The sequence below is a fragment of the Pinus tabuliformis genome, chromosome 4_1, assembly GCF_031772625.1.
Source record: "Pinus tabuliformis cultivar Carrire ecotype Pingquan chromosome 4_1, CPIR1, whole genome shotgun sequence".
Taxonomy (NCBI): Eukaryota; Viridiplantae; Streptophyta; class Pinopsida; order Pinales; family Pinaceae; genus Pinus; species Pinus tabuliformis.
Genome location: NC_142303.1, coordinates 454,893,061 through 454,916,643, shown reverse-complemented (window position 1 = coordinate 454,916,643; position 23,583 = coordinate 454,893,061). Strand labels below are relative to the sequence as shown.

The following is a 23,583-nucleotide window of genomic DNA, read 5'->3' as shown; positions in this document are numbered from 1 at the left end:
TTTTTTTTTTGAAAAAACATAGAAAATTACCCCACCTGCGAATATTAGCCCTAAAATTTTCCATGATCATTAATCATATACACGAGTTGGGGATCTATGAACTTCATCAGTTGCGTTATCATGATGATTAATTTGGTCTATATCCAATTTGGATTAGATTTGAGGATTTGGGATTTGTTGGTTAGATGGTGGAGATCTGGGACATTTATATCCAAAACCTATATAATGTTGGAACCACGTTCAATGATAAGGTTGATATTCTTATTTGGAATGAAAGATCCTCCCAACATATATTAGTCAAAGAAATATACTCCCACATCTCTCCTTCTTTTAATCTATCTTTTGGGACAGAGTGATATCAAATGTTTTGGACTTGGCATATGCTCCTCAAAATGAAATGCTTTGGTTGGCTATTTGGTCACAACAGAATCCTCACTTGGGAAAACCTACGTGAAAGGGGTTTTCATGGCATAGGCAGGTGCTATATTTTCCTACAAGACAATGAGGATCACATCCATTTATTCTTCAAATTCCCAGGGGCTATTTCTATATGGGAAAGGATTTTACAGTATATGAAGATAGTTGTTGGTTGGTCATATTACTTTGTCAATGACTGCATCATTGATTGATTTCACAATTTCAAGGCTCACAAAATTTTTCCCTTTTTTATTTTTTGGGGTATCTGATGTGGCAAGAACAAACTTCTATTTGATGATATTCCATTCTCCATTGATATGACTTGCAATAAAATCATTACTTTCATCTTGGAATATTAACGACAACATGTTATTGGGAAAAGCATAATTTTGATGCCTATTGACTATTTGGAAAATTTCCCCATCAATTTTTTCGATGCGGGTGCTTAGAATTCAATCTGTGGATGAAATGGTTTTTTAGTTATGGATCCTGGTTTATATTATGTTTTCAATTGGTATGGTGGTCCTAGGACAAACTATAAAGTAGAGGTAATGGATTTCTTTATTGTGCTCTCTGGTCATCAATCAGATCCCTATATATCTTTAGAGATTCCAAGGTTACCATAGATTGGGTCAATTATAGATCTTGTCTTAACCATCCTTTACTTTGCAATTGGTTAAACCTCATTATAACATTGTCAGAACAATTCAATGATCTCTCTATCACCCATACTCGACGTTTTCAAAAGCACATGGCAGACAAATTGTCTAAGAGAGGTTTATATATGCAGGTGAGATGGATTCACTTTCAGGTTTTCTAGAATGGTTGTATCATTGGTGACAAGATTATCCCCCTCTCTTGACTTAGTTTTTTGCAACTTTCAATTGTTTTTTTTCCATGGACATTGTAGGCTTTGTTTATTTGTTCTCCTTGATCTGAATGGGCTTGGTTATGGCAGTGAAAGGCGGTGATAAGACAATGCTTTCCTATAACATCCCCCCTTCCACATCTACCCAATTTCACATTCCTTCTAGAGTAAACATGAGACAAAGAGTTACTATGGCATGAACCAAATTCCAAGCTCCAGTTATGGAAGTGGGGCCGACAAGATGACCACTCACAACATCCCTCAGGGCTACAAGACACTTCAAGGGCCAAAGGACCACCCTAGGTGACCAAACCCTGAGATGGGGCTCTTTTTCACTTCCCTAAGCCCACAACCACATGCATGAGAAGGTCTGTGTGTGGTTATATGCCTCTAACCACGTGCACAACATTGCCTCCATGCGGTTATAGCCCAAACTCTCCAATTCAAAGGGTGTGGTCCCGAGATCTAAGCGACTTTTCCAGGCCAGCCTTTAGGCCACTTCCCATAACTGCCTGGAACTTCTCAAAATGATAAATGACATAATGACAAAGGTCTTCATACAAAAATTGAACAAGAACTGACCCAAGATATTCTTATTCCATAACAAATATTCTGTCAAACACATGGAAAACATGTAAGCTACATGTCATGAATGCATATGTGATCATAAGAGTCTAAGATTCATATGAGAATCACCAAGAAGGCTCTATTCCATCTCCGCATAGATGCATCAAAACTTATTATTCCATGCATTCATCAACCATTCATATATTCACAAAACATGTTAGAGGCCAGAGATAATATACATCATATAATTAACATATAACCAACCAATAACTAGCATAGGAACCATGGAAACTCAACCATAATGTCACCAATATAATCACTACAAGTATACATGAATCACAGTAGAAGAATAGTTCTTATTAACATATGAAAATACCAACCAAGTCAGGGACTTCCATGTACCACCTGACCATATATTGGGCTGAAACAAATCTCCCTTTCAGCCAATGACCCTCGTGCCATATTCCAAGCATGAATGTGGGATCTCATGGCATAAAATAAGACAAAACCAGCCAGGGATTCCAGAGCCCAGCCACTTCAACCAACAACTAGTGATTCCACCTCTACGATCAAACATAACTAACACCAACCAAATCGGTCTCTACCCAAGTTGTCTAGGGCTCTAAGAACTAGTAACTCAACCCACAACCTTCTAGGGCTCCAGAACATTTGTACAACTCGACTCCAGGGACTAGTAACTCAACCCACCAAGGGATCCAGAGTGATTGTCCCAACCTAGGCTCCACGAATAGTAACTCAACCCAAGTTGTTCGAGGGCTTCCAGAGCGTTTGTTCCGACCCACAACCATAAGGAACATGAGCACCAATAAAAAAAAAAATCGAGTGGAAAAACCCACAACACCATGGCTATCCAGGAAATGACAAGGTAAGTCTAAAACCATCGTCAATGTAGGAAAATCTACGTGCCAATGGCAACACATAACCAGAAACTCACATGCATATACGATGCATCTAGAAATCAACAAGGAAATCACACATGTAGCCTATTACCTACAAAGCAATCCAGCTATAGCAGCTGATCCAACTGTTCCCTTGCACTTTCCTTCTTTTCTTTTGCCTTCTTTCTCCAATCCAAGTGAATACTAGAGTGCTCCAAGCATCCTCCAAGATTTCTCTAAGTGTGTGAGAGTATGTGAGAATGAAATGAGAGCTCCAAAACTGAACTCACAAAAGCTTAAACCAACAAAATCTGTAAATTGATCCTTAGGAGCCCTTTTATCATTAAGGCCTCTATTCTCTTCATTTTTCTTCATTTTCCCTTAAACTTCCCTCTCATACAAATTTGTGTCTCTTCACCTTCCTTTTCTCCTATTTTCCTTTATTTCATAAATAAAATGCCAATTATTGCCTCTTTCCCTTTTCCAATATATTTGCCAATTTCCTTAGCTATAATATATCGAAAGTGATATCGACTATAATATCTTTTCAACATTCAGCTTAGAATACGTGTCCCATGATCTTGGTCTTATATTTTATTTACATGGAAAATCAACCAGGGGATGTTACATTGCTTCTAAGGTTTGAAAACTCCATTGTTTTATCACAGTTTTCAGTTACTTTATGTTATGATATAACTATAGTTTTTGTTTAGCTTTTCCTTGACAATGTTGTGCCTTGGCATTTTTGGATATGTTACAAAGGCTATCTTCTTATATAAGTCTATGGGATATTTTTTGTCAATGAGATTGCACTAAGTGCGATCACAATACAAAACATTATTTGATCTTTGGTAAATATAAACTGGTTTATTAATACAAACCTATTTGTTTTTTTTTTTGAAAAAAAAAAAAAAAAAAAAAAAAAAAAAAAACACAACTACTTTGTAAAAAATGTGATATAAATGTATAGACCCCGCCCTAAATCAAATCCAATTCTTTTTTAAGTTTCCAAAAAAGTGACATGGCAGCCAAAGAAAGAGGACAGGGTTTGCTTTAAATTAAATGTAATTTTAAATTATTTCTAAGCTTGTAGAAAGCCCAACATGGAAAAATTCTCTAGCTCCATTAAAGATCATATTATTTTTAATATAATTTTAATTAATTTAATATGGAAAAACATTTAACATTCTTGTGAAATCAAAATAATGCTAGTACATTATATTTATAGCACCTTGAAATAGCTTAAGAAGAAAATGTTTAGGTTACAAAGTGTATAACACTACTAATGTAGTCGATAAATGTTACACATAATGGAGTTGGATAAGTTACTTCTCATTAAATTTGAAATAAAATTGATAAGTTACTTTTCATTAAATTTGAAATAAAATTGCTGAGTATTCAATGGTAGTTATGACCAAGAAATAATTATTGCTATTATTGTTCACACCAAGATGAAAATTTTTCGATTTAAAAAATGCAATAATATGACGATATACAAAACCATAATCCAAATTATAAAACTTTTGATGCGAATTATACATAATAGTTTTATTTTTAAAAAATCCAAAACACAAATAAAAATATAAAATTTATTTTTAAAATTCTAAAATATAAATTTTATTTACAAGTGTAAGGGTCTTTAAAATATAAATTTTATTAATAAGACCCTCGCTAAAATATAAATTTTATTGATAAGTGATAAGGACTCCGAAATATGCGTTTTATAATTAAGTGATAAGTTCCTATATGTTATTGCTGTGAGTAAAAAAAAACTAATTAAAATACATTTCTAATGCTTTAATTAAATTATAAATATACACCAATGTACATTAGCTTTAAATATGCATCATTATTATACTATTTCAAATTAATATTTTAAAAAATAAATCCATAAACACTATCTTCAGAGAGTTTAAAATTCTGTGATCCATACTTGATTGTAAGAGATTTCAGCAAAATCACATAGAGAATCATTTGTTGATGTGTTTCGAACCAACTAGTGTGGTTCATCGTAAACAATATTATCCAAAAAAATCTTTCTCTCACAAACATCCAAACTAATATATCAAAGTTATCTATAAAGTTTTATGGAAATATTATTAAGGTGTACATGAGTAAACAATATTATCACCATCTATTGGATGGAGGGTCGCCTCTTATGCTAGTGCTCAATGCCTATCATGCGTGGGTCGATGGTTTTCATGGCGTGACCCCTGAGCTGATTATCTATGGTCTTTTTGCGGTGACAGCATCAGGCCTAGAGCCTTGGCTCTCGGCTTTCCCCTGTGTTCTTTGCTTAGTTTTTTAATGTAAATAATGTTGTCTTTGTCTATGTTGGGATTGAAGTGTATAGGTCTGGAATCAGTTTTTAGTTTTAGTTGTTATATGGGGACAGAGGTAGAGATTCTTTTCCTCCCTTTGGCCTGGATGTTATTGTTTTTTCTGAAATAATATAAGCACTTTAATTTATAAAAAAAAATAGCATCATCAAACAAAAGTTCCATAAAGTATTAACAAAAAGTTTATAAAGTCAAACTGTCATAAGTGAAAAAGCTATCCATAAAGTTTTGCATGTATTTTATTTAATGTATGAATAGATCTTCCAGAGTTAACCGGTGGCGTGTGAGCTTGTCATTCACCTGCTTTTTCTATGTGTTGTCACGGGAATTTGCAGGCCTCTGTGAACTATAATTGAAGTGTACTGTAATTTGTCTTTTTTTTTTGCGACTTAGAGGGACTTAATAGGTTACTTGATATGTAACTAGCAGTAAATGTATGGGGTTATGTTATGTCTTTTTTTTAAGCCTAAGTCGTAACAGAAAAATTTGAATGAAAATCTCTAGAGTTTCAAAGATTTCACATGTCTTGAAATACCAACTTAACTACTCCAAAACAAATGTACAAATAATATACAAATGTCAATTTCATATCTATTTTTAAAAATTTATATTTTATATCTAACGATCTAAAATTAAACTACATTAAAAAAAATTAATCAAATTAATCCATTGTTGATTTACCCGAAAAATCTCTCATAAAATCAAATTAATCAATAAAATTTTAGAATTTCAAAAATTTAAAAATAATTTTAATTTTAGAACAATATTTTTAATATATTAATTTTTATAAAGCTTTATGATTTTTTTTTATAAAACAAAATAAAATCTCTTTGACCACAAAATGATAATAAAATGAATCAGATATAAATTAATTTGTAATTAAATATTTTAAAATTTATATAAAAGATTTCCAAAAGTTATTTTATAAAACAAGGTCAAAGCTCTTTGATCATAAAACAAAACCATATAAATGATAATAAAATGAATCCTATATAAATTAATTTGTATTAAATATTTTAAAATTTATATAAAAGATTTCCAAAAGTTAAATGTCGTGGTAAGGTTTGACACTCTAACATTTATAGATTTCTATAGTAGTATTTAGATATTGATATTGATTTTATAGACCAATATTAATTATAGTGAATGTTAATCATCATTATTCACAAATATAAAAAGCATACTCGATAATAGACATTAGATATTACTGTCATTCACAAATTTCTTAAAAAAAATTCATTTTTTTTTAAATAGACATTAGACATTACTGTCATTTACAAATTTCAAAATTTCATTTTTTTTCACCGGAAGAAATACCGCCTATAATCCTCCCAACTATTAGACCACATCATCCCGACTAAATTTAAAATTTCATTTACCAAAAAACCAATTCAAAATAGTGAAAAAAATTATGATTTCAAATTAATAAAATGATTTATAATATTAATTGATTTTAGAATTTCCAATATTGATGTATTATATGAATTTTGAAATTTAACTTTACAAATATTAAATCATTTATACATGTTTAAATAAAATAAAAAATAAAGGTCATTTTTTCATACTTGGGAATTTTGTAAAATTGAATAAATGAATTTAATAACATGCATATAAAAGAGACAGGTGGTGCATATGTTCAGTCGGTGGCTCAGGCTCCCATTTGTAGGAGGTCGAGTATAGCCATTCATTTGAACTTTCAGGGCAGAATCACCAGCGGCATTAAAAATAAATTAGAAAGCCCCCGGTCTGCATTCTTCATTCGGCTGGAAGATTAACCCATAATCCTCCAGATACGCATCTAACGGAGGCAAATCCTCTAAACTTACAGAGTCGTTACTGTGCAGATCTTGAAGAACTGAATCCCAATGTGGGACCAATTAGAGAGAGGAGACTGAAACACATAACACAGAAACTTGCAACTTGCAACTTTAAAACTTGTTTTCATTCGATGACTGAAACAGGTTTTTATACACAGCACAGATTTTCCTGGAGTCGGTGGGGCGATGGCTTCTCTAGGAAGCTTTCCCATTTGTCAACGACTTCTAGACACTACTTGCTGAATTTTCTAGAACAGTCTATTAATGCGGGTGGTTGGAATTATGTCTTCCAACACTCCCCCTTAATTCCAGCCATATGATAAATATACTATAGCACAATAAACAAGACACTATACTCTTAATTGTTTTGCCTGCTGGTCTAAGTCTTAGCTAGGCTTACAACAAAACATTTCATTTTTGCCTTCTTATTAAAGGGTCCATGCTTGTTCCTTTGTTGATGTAGTTTCATTTTCACCTTTCTTGTCATAAGATAGTGATTGAGCTTCTCTTTTCTTGATCGCAGGTTAACATTGTTTGTATTCAACATTGCTTCACGTTCTTGGGACTTATACTTGTCCTTAATGCTTGCAATTTCTTCAAGTTTTGTTGCTTCTTCCTGATTGTCAATATCTGCACACTAAAAAACAATGTTAGATTCATAAACAGAACCATATTGATTTTTGTCATCGTGCTCTTTGGAAAGAGCTTTGCTTCCTTCATTTTTCATAGTTGATTGATTCATGTATTCAACCTCTTTCGTCAATTCTGTTGCTGCAAACATGTTGTCCTGCGTTTGATTTGTGTATGGAGGTAGGCAACTCTTCTCACCAAACAACAACTCATCAATAAGATGCTTTTCATGCGTGATATTTAACCACTCATCATGGGATACATAATTGTCATCGAATTTGACTTCATAAATCTCTGCATCACAGGGTGTTTCCTAAATATCACACACTACTCTATTGTTAGCTAAAGACATACTTTCAGCGTTAATCCCAGCAATGATGCTTTCAACACAATCGCTTTTAGCGACAACACCTTCATCAACTTCAACTTTTTCACTACCCTCCATATTGTATTTCATTTCAATAATATCCCAAAATATTTTTGCATTGCATATTTCACCAAATTCATAAAAATATTAGACAAAATATTTTCATCTAACGCTGATATGATGAGAAACAATGCTACTGTATTTCTACGCTTATCATCAAAATTTATAGAAGCTTTTTGGACAAATTTCCATAAATCCACTGAACCAAGCAATCCTTCGATTTTAGAGAGAGGACACTGAAACACATAACACCGCAACTTGCAACTTGCAACTTTAGAACTTGTTTTCATTTGATGACTGAAATAGGTTTTTACGCACAGCACAAATCTTTCTAGAGTCGGTGGGACACTGAAACACATAACACCGCAACTTGCAACTTGCAACTTTAGAACTTGTTTTCATTTGATGACTGAAATAGGTTTTTACACACAGCACAAATCTTTCTAGAGTCGGTGGGACGGTGGCTTCTCTAGGAAACTTTCCCAGACACTACCTGCTGAATTTTCTAAAACAATCTGTTAATGCGGGTGGTTGGAATTACTGTCTTCCAACAAGACCTTGCTTCACTGAAATCTCTTGAACTTCTAGGCTAGATTCAGTTTTCAGACCGAAGCAAGATGGCGTTGCGTTATTTTCCGAAGGCAGCCAAAATTCTTCTGTGGGGGATTTGGCTGCGGCGGCTTGAATTTGCGGCGGACATGAAGAAGCGCAGTAGGGAATATCCGCTGCGTCATCTTCCGAAGCCAGCCAGACTTCCTCGGCAGCGAAATTGGTTGCGGCGGCTTGAATTTGCGGTGGACATAGAGAACAGGGGTAGGGAATATCCGCCGTGTTACCTTCGGAAGGAAGCCAGATTTCTTCGCTACGGCTTGAATTTGCTGTGGAGATAGAGAAGAGGCGTCGGGAATATCGGACAGGGAGTAGGGAAAATTGAAGTTGGCCTTGGATCCTCTTAGACAATACACAGCAAAGTCGAAGGCACGCACAGCCTTTTCCGGGGTGTCGTAGAAGCCCAGCCAAATTCTGTCCCTGGAATTGGGCATTCGAATTTCGGATACCCATTTCCCCTCTTTTCTCATTCGAATGCCCTTGAATTGCCGTGACTTCAGTGAGCGGTTTTCGAGTTTGCTGTGGTCGTTTTGATTTGAAAAGGGTTTAGCCATTGGGTCATTGCGAAGGTGTGAGGAATCGAAGTGAGAGATTGGTGGTGAAGTTAAATAATTATGTAGAAAAAAGGATTGTGATTGTAAGAGGATTTGAACTCGGGACGCATAGAGGGGCTACTACAATAGTGCAAGTGAAAGTAAAAGTGAATATCTGTTGAGGTATGAGGGTGCGAGTGTTTTTGTTGCGGCGGATATGTATAAAAAGAAGGCGCGAGGCTGTTGTTTTGTACAACTGGCCGATTAGCAAACGCGGGATGGGCTTTTGAGTTGCAAATATGGCTATTTTATGTCAACCATGACTCTGATTTGATGAGAAGTCAGAGATGTTTTATGTAATGAATTTTAGGCGCTAGTTGCAAATATATGGGCATTTTATGTCAACCGTGACTCTCATTTAATGAGCGCATCACTTCCGGTTTCGTTGAAGTCAGAGATGTTTTATGTAATGAATTTTAGTTGGCACACCAAATTTAAATTGACTCGGTTCAAGAAACCACAACCCATTTTTTTGACAGCGTCGTCTCACTCTCCAATGTTTTGGTTACTTAATAGTTTTTTGTACTTAGAAGGATGCATTTACTTGGAATGGATTTGAATTTATGCCCAAACATATTTTGTTATTTTAAAAAATTTAGTTACAAAATTATTAATAATAATTTTAAAAATTAAATTACGGTAAGTTGTAATATTAAATAAAAATAAAATTATTTAATAATAAAATGTTGTTCTTATGATTATAATAAATTTGGTGTACTTTAAATATCTATTTAAACTAACGTCTTTTATTTTATTTATTTAAATACATTGAAATTTAAACTTCTTTCTTTTTATTTATTTTTTATTATATACATTAAAATTATTTAATAATATATTGTTTTTAAGTGAAATTCAGTTCAATTTAAATATTATTTTGATTGTACATATATTTTGTAGATTGAAATTTGATAATTTTAATCATATACCTTAATTAATTCATATAAAATTAACATAAAATTAATATGACAATAATTTATCTTATTAACAAATTTTTTAAAAGTTTAATGGATTTTATCATATTAAGGGACAATGTGTATTGTGTTTTTCTGGCCTCTTGAATTTTTTACTTTTGGTCAAGGAGATTTCCTAAGCAATCAAAAATATATTACATTATTCTATATTTTTTTTTTTTAAGTTTTATGTTCATTTAACTATGTGTTCATTTTTTTCTTCTTTTAAAATTAGGTTGAGTATAGGTAGGGGATAGTCTGTCTATTGGATAGAAGAATGATCTATCCACGGTGGGATGTTATCACCAAAGTTGTGAGAAGTTTAGTCGATCTTGAATGCCCCTTGAGATAGTTTGATTCCCACAAAGTAGCTTCCATCCTCAACCACTTCCCATATATACATATATTCATTTTTTTCGAGATATAAATAGATTATAATAATTAAATTTGCATAATAAAGATTTAAATATAATATAAAAATATAATAATAATTTTATTAATATATAAATACACATTTTCTATAATATTTAATTAACAAGAATGTATAATAATTTTAATATCTTCCACAAAAATAAAAGATATGGGATTTTCTTGAATTAAGTGTTAGTTTGGATTTGTTAATGATACTTTTGTTGTTTGATATTATGGCTAATCCTCTCTTACCTTTTTTTTCAACCATCTTAAACATATTTTATGGCTAATCCTCTCTTACCTCTTTTTTCAACCATCTTAGGGGGTAATGTGATGGACGAGAGAAGACATATCGGTAGGGTGAGTCAGCAAGGCAGATATTCCAGCTTGGCCCAGATATTGCTGCAAGAACACATGCCCTGCTAACAATGAAATCATATGTTTTGCGGTTAGAGCCATATCTAATAACAACGACGATGTCCAATTCAGAGACCAAGCATGGCAAAATGTTGGCGATTGTAGTGATGTCTTGGGGGAAACAAATAGTATGACCAATGCATTTGTACTGCCCACCTCCTGCATGGGTGACTTGGAACACTTGGGCTGATACGTGATATGAGAATTTCCTCTATTTGTGTTAGAGTAGCAAGAAAAAACGGTTGGTTTCCAGGGTCCATGTTGTTTGCAAGCGAGAAGCGGTGGGTGGATTTTGGAGTTGGACATCGGGAGCAACAAGGTTACCATGTAAGAATTTTGCTTTCATATTTGGGCATGATTCTTTGCATATGGAGTAGATATGCAAGGGAGAGAGGTCATTTATCCTTTCACGAAATTGGTGGTGTGCATGGTTAAGGGAAATTGAGAAAAATATGGGGATGGGAGGGTGAAGGAGGATGAGTCGATGGTGGGGTGTGCAATGTATATGGGGAAGAAGTGCTAGTGAATGGAGAAAGTTGAAGGGTAGGTACAGTTGGAGCAGGGAATGTTGAAGGACATGGGTTTCCAAGTGAAGCTTTGAGATGTTGGGGAAGAGAAACATTACACGGGGGTATACCTGGAAATGCTTGGGTGTTTAAATCAACTTTATATTTGAGCCATCTTTGTTTGTTGGAGGCGTCTTTATTCTGTGCATAAAGGAGTCTCTTGCGAACATTTCTTGAGGGGTTTGCAGAAGATGTTGGCATGTCCATTGTGATACAAATATGGGGACACAAGTATTAGTGAATATAGGAGATGGGAAACAGTAGTCTTGAGTGCAAGGATAAAGTACATAGCCCCCAAAACCATGAACTTCATTATTGGTTATATTTTCAAAATGGTGCCTTTTAGCTTATAAAGTAGATGTGCCTTTTGATAAAGTGGCTGCAGTTAATTGCTTGGACAAACCTTTTTAATAGAGCTTATGTTTCTTTGACATTACACACTAATGTCGTGCCATTGAAATTTTGTTGTTGAAATCAATGTTATTTCAATGAAGTATTTTTTGTGGTGATCGATAACTATTTATCATTGATTTACCAATTGATTTAAGGTAAGTAAACATCAATCGTTTATAAAAATTCAGTGTTTGTATTTAGTTGCACAAAGCACACTTTAAAAGGATGCAAACATTCTATTTTGTTTAGAAGGAAGAAGAAAAAGCATATATACTCCATGTAAAGGTAAAAGATGGAGAATTATGCAAAGGTGGAAGTTGCAACATGTAACATAGGTGTATATACATAAACGAGAGAAGTAAAATGATGAAGTGAAGAGAAGAAGAGGGCAACAGGGGACGAAATGACAATGAACGAAAAAGCATATAGAAGTTATTATTTACACTTTAGCGTGGCATGGGGAAAAGAAAATGAGTTTCAAAGGTGGCGAACAATTGAAGTAGTAGACATTATTTCGATATCCTGGAGGAGAACAAAACATGCAGAGCCATAGTTGATTTCCTCTGAATTGATTAGCACAAACTTCAAACAGTCGACACCATTGAAGCTATCTGTTTTCACAAACAGTGTGAAGAGGAAAGGACGACATGAAACCCTTGCACGAAGCTCGTGGATAGCATCAAGATCACTAGAGAGTATGAACAAGTCTTTTGATTGGACACCCATGAGTTCAGTTGCAGCATCATCAAAACCAGTAACATTTTTCAATAGGCCTGTGTGTTCATGCATTTCAAATTTTAACACATAACAATAATGACATTCCGGGAAGTCCCCACCACATTTTGTGCAATGCCGCATTCCATTTGAGTGGTTGACAACTTTTTTCATGCATTGCATGCCATCAAATGAGAAAGAGAATGCAATGAAGTGGAAATTTTGCATGTCAATAGAGGTGATGGTTCCATGAACAAAGAACCATGTTACTTTTCTGGCAAGATGCGAGTCTATGAGGTTGACAATTGTATGTTGTGGGTGGCGCCGCTTGGAAGACCTTGAGAATTTTCTACTTAATGATGGTGAAGAGGCCAAGCGGCCTCTTTGATCAAACCATGACTGGAGCTGCTCAGTCTCTGGAATGTCGGGATCTAGCACGACGCTAGTGATCGAGATAGTCCCGACAGTTCTTCCATTAAATTTGACTATGCAACCGCCTTTGATTACAAGCACGATCGAAGCACCAGAAGAGGCAAGTTCAATAAGTTTCTTGCCTACGGTGTCACAATGCTGCCCCCATAGGGTGACGTCGATACTATACCCAGACATGTCTTCCAAGCTTAGAGTTTTTCTAGGTGTTTCAGAGCCATCTCTTCGACGAATGGTGGAAGTTGTAGAAGTGGACATGAAAATGCCAGTGATGTCAACAATTGAGCTGAGGTTTGCAGATATGATTTTATCTATAGATTTTAAACGGAAACTGTGGAAAGGAATTGTCGAAACATCATCTAGGGAAGGTTCAATAGTGGAAACTGCATAGAGCGAGACTTCCCATTTGCTATTGAGATGGTTATAATTTGTGTTTGTTGGGTTCACCGTGCCATTTGAAACCATGTAAATCTACCCAATTTGGACAACGTCATGCAAGAAATTTGCTAGATCACCGAAGGAAAAGAGATGGATTGCATCATTGGTATAATCAACGACTTCAAATCCAAAGACCTTTCCGGAGGCTCGAGCATTGTTGTACGAGCGAACGGTTATGTTTCCACTGACCCTACCCTGGATCTACCATTTTTTATAGTAGGGCCTTAGCGCCATGAATGGAATGGAAATAGGTAGAGTAGAGGACAACTGAGTTGATGATGAAGGAGAAGCTTGTGTCGAAGGAGCAGTATACGAGGTGGGGCCGTGTGACGTTGAAGAGCCCGATTGGTATGTGGACGGTTGTACAATTTGAAGAAGGGTTGGGTCCCCAATCAAAGGTGCATGATGTTCAAGAACTTTAAGTTAAATAACTTGGAGAGTCCTGAAAATAAGGAAAGAAAGAGAAATGAAACACGAAATTATTTGGAGTGACAGTGGCACAAAGAGGGAAGGAACAAAAAAACATGATGGATATGGTGAAGAGTGAACATACACATAGTTTTGCAAAAAAGTGCAAGTGACTTCTTTGAGAATGACAACTAACCCCAACTCAAGGGCACTAGAGATGACATGGCCATTGTAAGCAGGCGAAAGAAAAGTTCTGTGCTTAGAGGTACCGTTAGAGAGGGAAATTCAGTAGTGTTGGGATGTTGTCTTTGTGGAAGCAAGAAGGGCGAGTTCAACTATTTGGAGAAATGGTTGGATCCTTGTAGAGCTAGCCAGCAACAAAGTGATGGTATTCAATGTCAAGGTAACTTCCATGATGAGGAGCAAACAAGGTGTCTTGAAAGGTGAAAGCGCGTGAAATTCTATCAACATTGGAAAAGAAACGAAATAAAGCAGCACGCATAAATGAAAGAAGAACGATTCACAATCTAGATAGCTGCCAATAGTGAAAGGTAACGGAGAAGCAAGTTTGAAATGTCTAAGCATAGAAAGTTGGCTCTTATTATATGACGTTTCAGAAACTCTACAAGGGGTTTTTTGCACATTGTGACAATGAACATATTATTTTAAGCTATATATGTAGTATGAAAACATTGATACTTTCCATTTGAGTGTACAAGGCGATATGGTTAGTAGGTTTTCGATTCTCACCTGCTTGTGAATGAAATTCCGGGACAATTATCCAGTTGAAGGAAACAACATGACGTGCAGTAGCAACAACAAGAGCAATATCAAGAGATCAGCAACAACAAAACAACAAAAACAGAAATTGCAACTCAATGAAGCAATAGAATAGTGTGAGGTGAAGAGGCTAAATTGAGCACACACCCATCTACCAACTAAGCAGAGGGAGAAATAAATGAGATTCAAGACATGTCACAGAGATCGCGAGGCTACCAATGATAGAGACAATAAGAGAGATGCTTGTCGGAGCAAGAGTAAAGTGAGAATAAATGCACATAGTCGGGTCATTAATTAGATTATCGAATAGAAGAGGCCTCACCGCCAAGATTTGTGGATAGGTTTGAAACCTTAGACAAAGGAAAATGTGACATATTGATTCAGTATATACGAGATTTTCCGGGCTTTGAAAATTTGACACGAGAAGAATCCTTTTGGAAATATTGGAAGCAGAAAGTTTGATCCAGCATATCAATGTGGTTCGTTTCAATAAACGCATATCATAAAGTGGCCAGGGCATAATACATATCAACTTCGTGCGAGCGAGAACAAAGCGAAAATAAACGCAGATAGTCAGTCCATTAATTAGATTAATAAATGGAATAACCACTGATACTAATATGCGTGTATAGGTTTTAAGTTGGAATCGTTAAACAATGTGGCATATTGATTAAACATATATCAGATTTTTCACATATTGAAACCTTGACATCAGAATAAATATTTTGGAAATCTCCGAAAACAAAAGTCTAATTCATCCTATTAATGTGGTTCCGCACAAGGGCATAAAACATACGATCTTTGTATGAGGGAGAATAAAACGACAGTAAATGCACATAGTCGGTTAATCAGGCTTAATTAATGAATAAAATAGACAACGAAAGCAAGATACGTGCATAGACAATGGATCTTATCGGAGCTCGTATTCCAAAAGTTGTGATAAGGGGCGGATGCAATTTTACATTTAAGTTTGATATGATAAAACAACTAGGTCTACATATTGGTGGTTGGAGGTCCATAGCACAATTCAGAGTTTCAGAGTTTAGATATTTGGTTATTATTATATAGGACCAATGTTATATGTATCAGAAATTTCTAAAATAATTCCTGCGATGTTATAACTTCGATATAACTCTAGCGGATTCGCTATTCCATTAAATTATTTTCGATTACTATATTGGGTTCAGAACCTAATCGAAAATTGGAGGATTAAGCCATTTCGACGATTTAACATATGTGGCATTTCAACAATTTTGATATGACAGTGGATGCAATATTCCAATTGCCTTGCGTGTAGTCGCAGGTCCATATCGCAAATCGACAATCGGCGAATCAGAGGGATGAGAACTTCCAAATTTTGCGATATTACGAAGTTGCGATATAAAAGTATCAAGAACTTTAAACTGCTAGGGAAATGGCGAAACAAAATAATGAAGGAGTTTCATTGCAAAACTAGACATGGACGTGCCTTTTCTCTCTCTTCCAAATGGACGTGTGGCACAATATGATTGGTTCCGATAAGGGATGTGTGGTGGATAAAGATTTGTTCCGATAAAGCCACATGGCATGACAAGACAATGGAGACATGGCAGGCAGTTTCGGCATTTTCAAGGCCCCAAGGGGGGAAACAGGGTGGCATGTGTCTCCAATTACAAGGTGCCACGTGGCAGTGAATGACGTAATAGACCGAAGATCAACGTTCAGAGGTTGAGGCATGTTGTTGCATCAAAGTAAAATATTGGATTGAAATCCTCTGATTAAGGGGATTTGATATGGGGGCTGGTCCACGATCACAAAGAAGGAAAGACACGAGGCTGAGAACCAAGGTGATCACAATCGTCGATCGCATATCGACATTTTGCAACATGTTCCATTTCAAAAGTTTCGATAGAGGGGGTCTGATATTGGGTTATCGTGTGGTTAATAAGACTCAAAGAACCTTGGGCTTAAAGCATTTAACAAAGGAAAATAACGCACGTTGCGATATTCGATATTGTCAAAGCTACTAGTGTTAAAGTGGCAGGGAGGGTTGATTACAGGTTAACAAAGAAATTCTTGGCAAAACCAAAGAAGGACGAGGTATTTACTCTCTCCTCAGAGGGACATGTAGCGGATAAAGGTTGGTTTCGATAAAGGAAAAGTGTTGAAAAGCAGTAAGCTACATGGAATAGGGTAAAATTCCTACAAAACCATTAAAAAAAGTTTAATTATTATAGCCAGGGTGAACTTTCAATAAATTTCACAATTCTTTATTTTAATCCTTCCTTCTTTGGTGTATCAGCGCAAGTGTTCCACAATTTTTTAGACTTTCACTAAATTTCACAAATTTTTTATTTAATCCTTGCTTCTTTGGTATATCGTGCCAAGTTTATCTTTCGTGAGATACAACTTATTACCTCTAAAATACATTGCCTCTTAAAATGTGTTGGTGCAACTTTTATGTCACGACATATCACACCTCAATCTTTTATTTGTTGTGACCTCTTTATGGCCTAACATGTTCTTCGGGGTTGGAATTTGAAAATCTTGTTTTCTTGTTAATTTGATGGAGTTAACGGTATTTGAAAAACCATCCGCATATCACTTTGATGGTTTTTTTTTATTTGAAATGAAATGATATTTTAAGGTCCACAAGACTAAAAATAGTCTATGAGACCATTAGTTCCTTATTTTTCGCTTTTTGCAATTCAATCCTTTTCCGATTCAAATTGATGATGAGTTGGTCCAACCTTCCAACAATCCCCTCGCTAAAAGACAATGCCAAGGAATTGATGCTAACATGTTCTCATAACTTTCTTTGATGTCTTTGAATGCATCACATTCCAAAATGAAATGTTTTTCCGATTCCACAGCCCCAAACGTGCAAAATGTACACACCCGTTCTTCCCAAGCTTCTTTAGGCCTTTTCCACCATCCTGTTTCACACCAAAGTTGATGTGAGTTGGTCCTTAATTGAGCAGTAAGAACCTTTTCCCTCCGCGAAATGCTAGCTCCAATGAAATATTTTTGTTGTAGATCACACCTAGTGTTCAATTCCTCAATGTAATATTTCTTCTTTCTACCCAACTCTTTTCCCCTTACCTTTTTACGAAACTTCTCCATAACAAAATCCTTTAGCTCCTTGCTATTTGTGGGACAGGCATTGAGGTAGATATTCCATTTTTGCATCTATATGTAGTTTTGTTTCATCCATGTTTTCTTTCTTTCACTCATGCCTTCATTGAAGATAACATTAGACCATCTACCTACTCTCATTTGCTCAGTTCTTTTTAGATATCTTATGAGTCGCACCATAGCAATTGCTTCAATGGGAGTTGGTCCTTTTTCACTCAACATTATCTCATAAGATATTGAACTTTTTATTTTGAACTTGCTCATGATCAAGCGTTTTTGGATTTTCTCAACTTCTTTCCATTTTGAGACGAGAGTGCTGCTAGCCCATAATTCACACCCATATAACATCACTGGACAAACTAGGAGTCCAAAAAGCACTTTAATCATTTTCCAATCCTATAACTCTGCCTCTCTACATCTATTTTGAAGAGCATATAATGCTTCACACCCTCCTAAAATTCTCTTCTTTCTGTAGTCCTCCCAATTGAGTTTGTTGTTGAAATCAATCCCAAGGTACTTGTACTCATTTACTTCTTCAAGAATGTTGCCTTCAAAGAAGAAAGTATGTTGGCTCTGCTTCCTTTTATTAGAGAAAATCATTATTTTAGTCTTGCTAGTATTGACTTGCATCCCACTGCTCTACAAAAATTCTCAAGGGCATATAAGTGCATTTGCAATCCATAGGCCGATTTAGATATCAATACAATACCATCAGCATATAAAAGAAGCTTTATCACAAACTCCCCCAATCGAACACCATCTCCACCTTGCAGATTTAGCCACACTTCCAATTTATCAATATATAGACTAGAAAGAGTAGGGGATAAAGGGAAACCTTGCTTGTTTGACTCCAATGTCACTTCTAAAGATTTCTTAAATACCTGTTGAGGTTCTAATTTTGACTTTCACTTCTTCATAAATTCTATGGACAATGACTCTATAATGCACAGGGAACCTCTATAACCTCTATCTAAAAAGCGATTCATATGTCAAGTGTACAATTTTTGTTAATTTGACGACTTTATTGGTATTTGGAAAGCCATTCACATGCCAATTTGATGGTTTTAATAAGAGTGTGATCTAATGGAATAATAAGGACTAATTTGAAAACTACATTTCATTTTTTTTTTCAAATTAAATTTAGTATAAAGAGACGTTTACATCATCACCATCCTCTTAGATTTGATGGTTGTTGAGATATATACTTTTTGCGAGTAATTCTTAAAAACAATTTGATTATAAAATTTTATGTAATAAAAATATTACAAAAAATTTAACAATAATTGAAATATATGTTTTTAGAAATATCTAAAAAGACAATCTAATTATCAAATTATATTTTATATAATAAAAAATTTAGAACAATATATTTTAAAATTTAATGTTTATATATTAAATACTATTTTTTATTTTAAATTTAAATTTCTAATAATTTTTAGATGTTAAGAGAACATAGTATATATTCCTTTTAATAACATAATATTTATTCCTTTTAATAACATAATATTTATAGAACTAATAAATTAACCATGTTTTGTTTAACATTCATTTTTTATTTTTATTATTATTCTGAAAATTCGTATTTTACTCCTTAAAAATATTAATAAAATTATATTTAATTTGATTTTAACATTTAAAAAAAAAAAAAATATGTGGACAATTTATGAAGGACTCAAAAAAGTTTACTTTAAATCATAATCTTGTTTTATAATCATAATTTTTTTTTAAAGTCAAATGTCTCCTCCCAGCTCTTAGCGGTGAGGTTTGAACACAAACTCCCTTACTAAGGAAACTTTTAGTAGTTGGGTGAGGTTTGAACACAGACTGCCTTACTAAGCAAAAATCGGGTGAGGTTTGAACACATACTGCCTTACTAAGGAAACCCTTTCTCAACCGTTTTTAACTAGAATCCAACAATTATCAACCATTTTTAACTAGAATCCAACAATACAATTTCGAGTAAGGTTTTGATTTCTTTTTCTTTATATAAAATACACTCTTCAAAACTACTAATACACTCAATTTGTATTTTTCTATTCATTCATTACATCAAAGCTCAAAGCCATTATATCAAATCTCATCATGTCACTTGAAAGAATTGAATTTAGGTAGGAAGGATACAATCATTCCTCCCAACCAGCCAAGATAGACCAAATTCACAATATTTGATTATTTAAATATTTTATAATAAACGAAAAATTTAATTATTGAAATTCATCCATGAATATACTTTTAATTATTATTATTTTATTTTTTTTATAATAAATATGTATTTATTATTATTATTAATAACAATGATGAGTCAACATGCATTCATGGATATTGGTCGCTGATGGTTGTCCCCCGTTGCTAGTTTAACAATTAAATTTCGATAAATTTTCCTATTGTGTAAAAAAAATTAATAATCAAAATATGGATAAATAAATAATTGCTCCCTGCATTTAATATGTCATATATGTAAGTGTATGTTTTATGAAGAATATCACGAAACATTAATAAAATGAACACGTTTGACTCAGTGTTTACATATACAGGGAAAAGAAAAGAAAATAAGTCTCACTTTATACAAATATATTTATTTTTTCAATTTACATTTAATAATATAATATATGTATTTGTCATGTGGTGTTAGTTCTAGTAGTTGGGAAATTTGTTTGTGATTCTCTCCAAGCAAATTCTATCTTAGTAAAGTGACATGTTGGCCAATTATAATAAAGCTAGAAGGGTAAATGTCCCAAAATGAGATGTCACTTACTAAGTTATAATTTTTCCACTAGGTATTAGTTTTAGTTTGTAGGTTTTGGACACTAACTTGAGGATTATAATGATAGGCACATTTGAACCTCAACCTCGCCCTAATAACCCCAATCAATTAATTATTTCTATATATTAAATAAAATAATGAATCTGAATCATAATACTAATCCTTGATTCTATTTAGGTATTCTAGATTGGATTGGTCTAATGTGGGCATCAATCATGTTATGCTAAGTCTTTCTTCATTGTAGTGGGCCATATCTGTAATAGGTGTCCCCACTAACATCGAACTTGATCCTTGATGGCATTTAAGGCTATATGGCATTACAATTTGTGGCATCATAGTACCCACCTAGATAATTTTTTGACATCATTTAGATTGATGGGTGTATGTTTAGGGTCTATTGATGATGGTCAATCATTCTTCTCCCTTGCGCACTTGCAAGGTTCCTTCAATGATCACATTCCAATAGGTGACAATGATAGATCGATTGATGGGTGTATGTTCAGGCTCTATTGATGATGATCAATCATTCTTCTCCCTTGCGCACTTGCAAGTTTCCTTCAATGATCACATTCCAGTAGGTGACAATGATAGACCAACTTGAAGTGATTGGTTGCAAACATGTTTAAAGTGTGAAGGGGGCTCTCATTTAATGCATGGTCTGATTATATAAACATTTATCATAATTTTTTTATTTATCAATATTGCTTTTCTTCATAAATTATACCCAAAAACCCCTTTTATAAACAAGTGTGCATTATAGATGGTATATCTATTGAATAAATAAAATATATTATGACCAAATTGTCAATCACAAACTAGATTATTACTTAGTAGGCTTTGGGATCTACGAAATAGATCATATATGATAATTCTAATCAACTCACACACCATGGAAAATACGACTATTACATCGGTTAGATAACAACTTTTCATGGATTGGGATTATTCCTATTTTAACATATTGGAATATAATTTCACATTGGATTGGGATTAATCACATTTTAACATATTGGAATTGGATCATTTCACATCAAAGGGTTACATATAGACATTAGAGAAATTTTGAGGTAAAAAATGAGCCTCAAAACAAAATTGTACAACAAAAATAAACTTTATAAGAACCAATATGAATCCATATGAAGATGTCAACCATGGGGTGTGATTTACCATTTTTTGAGTAGAAATTTAAAAAGATCAAAAAAAAAAAAACCCCCTACTTTTTCAACTTTTTTCCCTACGATTTTACTCAAATTTCGAGTGAGAGCACTCGTTAGATGCAGAATTTAATTTTGCATCAAAGGAGTACCCATGTTGCATACTTTTGAATGACCATACTGCAAGAAAACTGTGAAATACATGAAAAATGTGATCACAATCACATATTTTCATATATTTCATATTTTTCGTGTAGTAGGGTCCATCGAAAGTATGAACATGTGTACTTGTTGGATGCAAAATTAAATTTCGCATCCAATGAGTGTTCCCACTCGAAATTTGAGTAAAACCATACAGATAAAAGTTGAAAATATGAGAAGAAAACGTAGTATTTTTCTTTTATCCCTCCAAAACTTGATGAGTTAATCTAATCTTACTTTATTATTTCCACTATTATTTTAAAATATTCCTTACGAGGCCCATTTTAGACCTCAAAATTTCTCTAATGATATTGCTTTCCAAAGAACTTCTACAATATCCACTCTATAGAAAACACTCTCAATGCCTATGAAGGGGATACCTACACAACTTTCGACCTTAAAAGAGTAATTGGTACAGGATTAGAATGTTTTGTTTATATATATTTTTTAACTATAACTGGAAATTTTTGCATTAAAAATCTGCATCAGGCTTGCAATAATGCCTCATTTGTACATCAAAGAACATAATGAGCCATAGAGTAAGAGAATTTGTGTCTGAAACATACCATAATAGCAAAAGCTAGGAATTCTCTTCTATATACAATTAAGTATTATCTACTGGTCTATAAGCATAAAGATTACAGTAACCTTGTAACAAAAAACAAAATTTACATTTCAGTGGGTGCAATTTTTTTTTTTTTTGCGTTATGTTGTTGATAAGTCCCATTTCTCCTCCTAGCCATTTTCCTCCTTTGTTGGCATGTTGAGGTTTAGGATCTCCAGGGAACCTCCACATAAGCAACCGATTACTCCACTTGTTTTCATATTTTGAATGGCTCTTGTGTTTTTGGGCATGATGATATTCCAGATCTTTAAGGAATCAAACATTTATTTTGTAATATCCCTTTTATTGTAATCTTGACAATGCTAAGAGGGGGAAAGGGATGAATAAGTATTGTTCCAGATGGATAAATTTTACTTCTTTTTACCCCTTCTTTAAAGATCAATTGAATCATTCATTAGCATTTACACCAAATATAGAAAACAATTGTTAAATCATGAGCAACAAAACATGTGCACAAGTAAACCATAAGCAACATAATACATGAGCAACACATGAACCATCACAAGTAAATCATGAAAACACCAAAGAAAAACACATAAATATCATCATGCACATAGAGACACCAGATGTAAGGTGGAGACCAAAAGGGAGAAAACCATTATCTATTGTTTTGTTTCACTCTTATTCTCATTAATGTAAATATTATGTTTCCATCATATGCACTAACCACCACCAGTGTTCAAGCCACAACTTTCCAATCACTCGAGCAACTCTCTCTTCATGCCATTACGCGTCAGAACTTTGCAGACCACCATTTTCTGGAAGCCACCAATTTCATGAATTTGCAGGTCACTATCTGTTGGATGCCCTAACACCTAATAGTCTTTGTAGCCACCATTGGATAGAAGCCTCTACTCCCAAGTTCTCAGGCCACTACTTGAAGGATGTTGCTACAACCTAAAATTGCAAGACACCTATCATTGAAGGCCCAAACATTCAAGCTCTCTTGTGGACCTCGTTTCACAATGTTTCAAACTAGAATCCACCTAATGGAAAACTCAAATACCATAGGCCTTATTTTGTCCATTTTCACACTAGACCCATATACAACTG

At 34.1% G+C, this 23,583-nt stretch overlaps 2 protein-coding genes across 2 annotated transcripts; both read right to left on the bottom strand.

The window, feature by feature from the left end:
• Positions 1 to 8,493: 8,493 nt before the first annotated feature.
• On the bottom strand, positions 8,494 to 9,127 carry LOC149176335 (ethylene-responsive transcription factor ERF018-like). Its single transcript, XM_089421442.1, has one exon. The coding sequence runs from the start codon at positions 9,125 to 9,127 to the stop codon at positions 8,567 to 8,569; it is 561 nt and encodes a 186-aa protein (XP_089277568.1). The 3' UTR covers positions 8,494 to 8,566.
• A 3,253-nt stretch (positions 9,128 to 12,380) lies between these two features.
• On the bottom strand, positions 12,381 to 13,511 carry LOC149176334 (replication protein A 70 kDa DNA-binding subunit E-like). The gene has a single exon (XM_089421441.1). It carries the CDS (start codon positions 13,509 to 13,511, stop codon positions 12,381 to 12,383), a length of 1,131 nt encoding a protein of 376 aa, XP_089277567.1.
• Between the last annotated feature and the right edge of the window lie 10,072 nt (positions 13,512 to 23,583).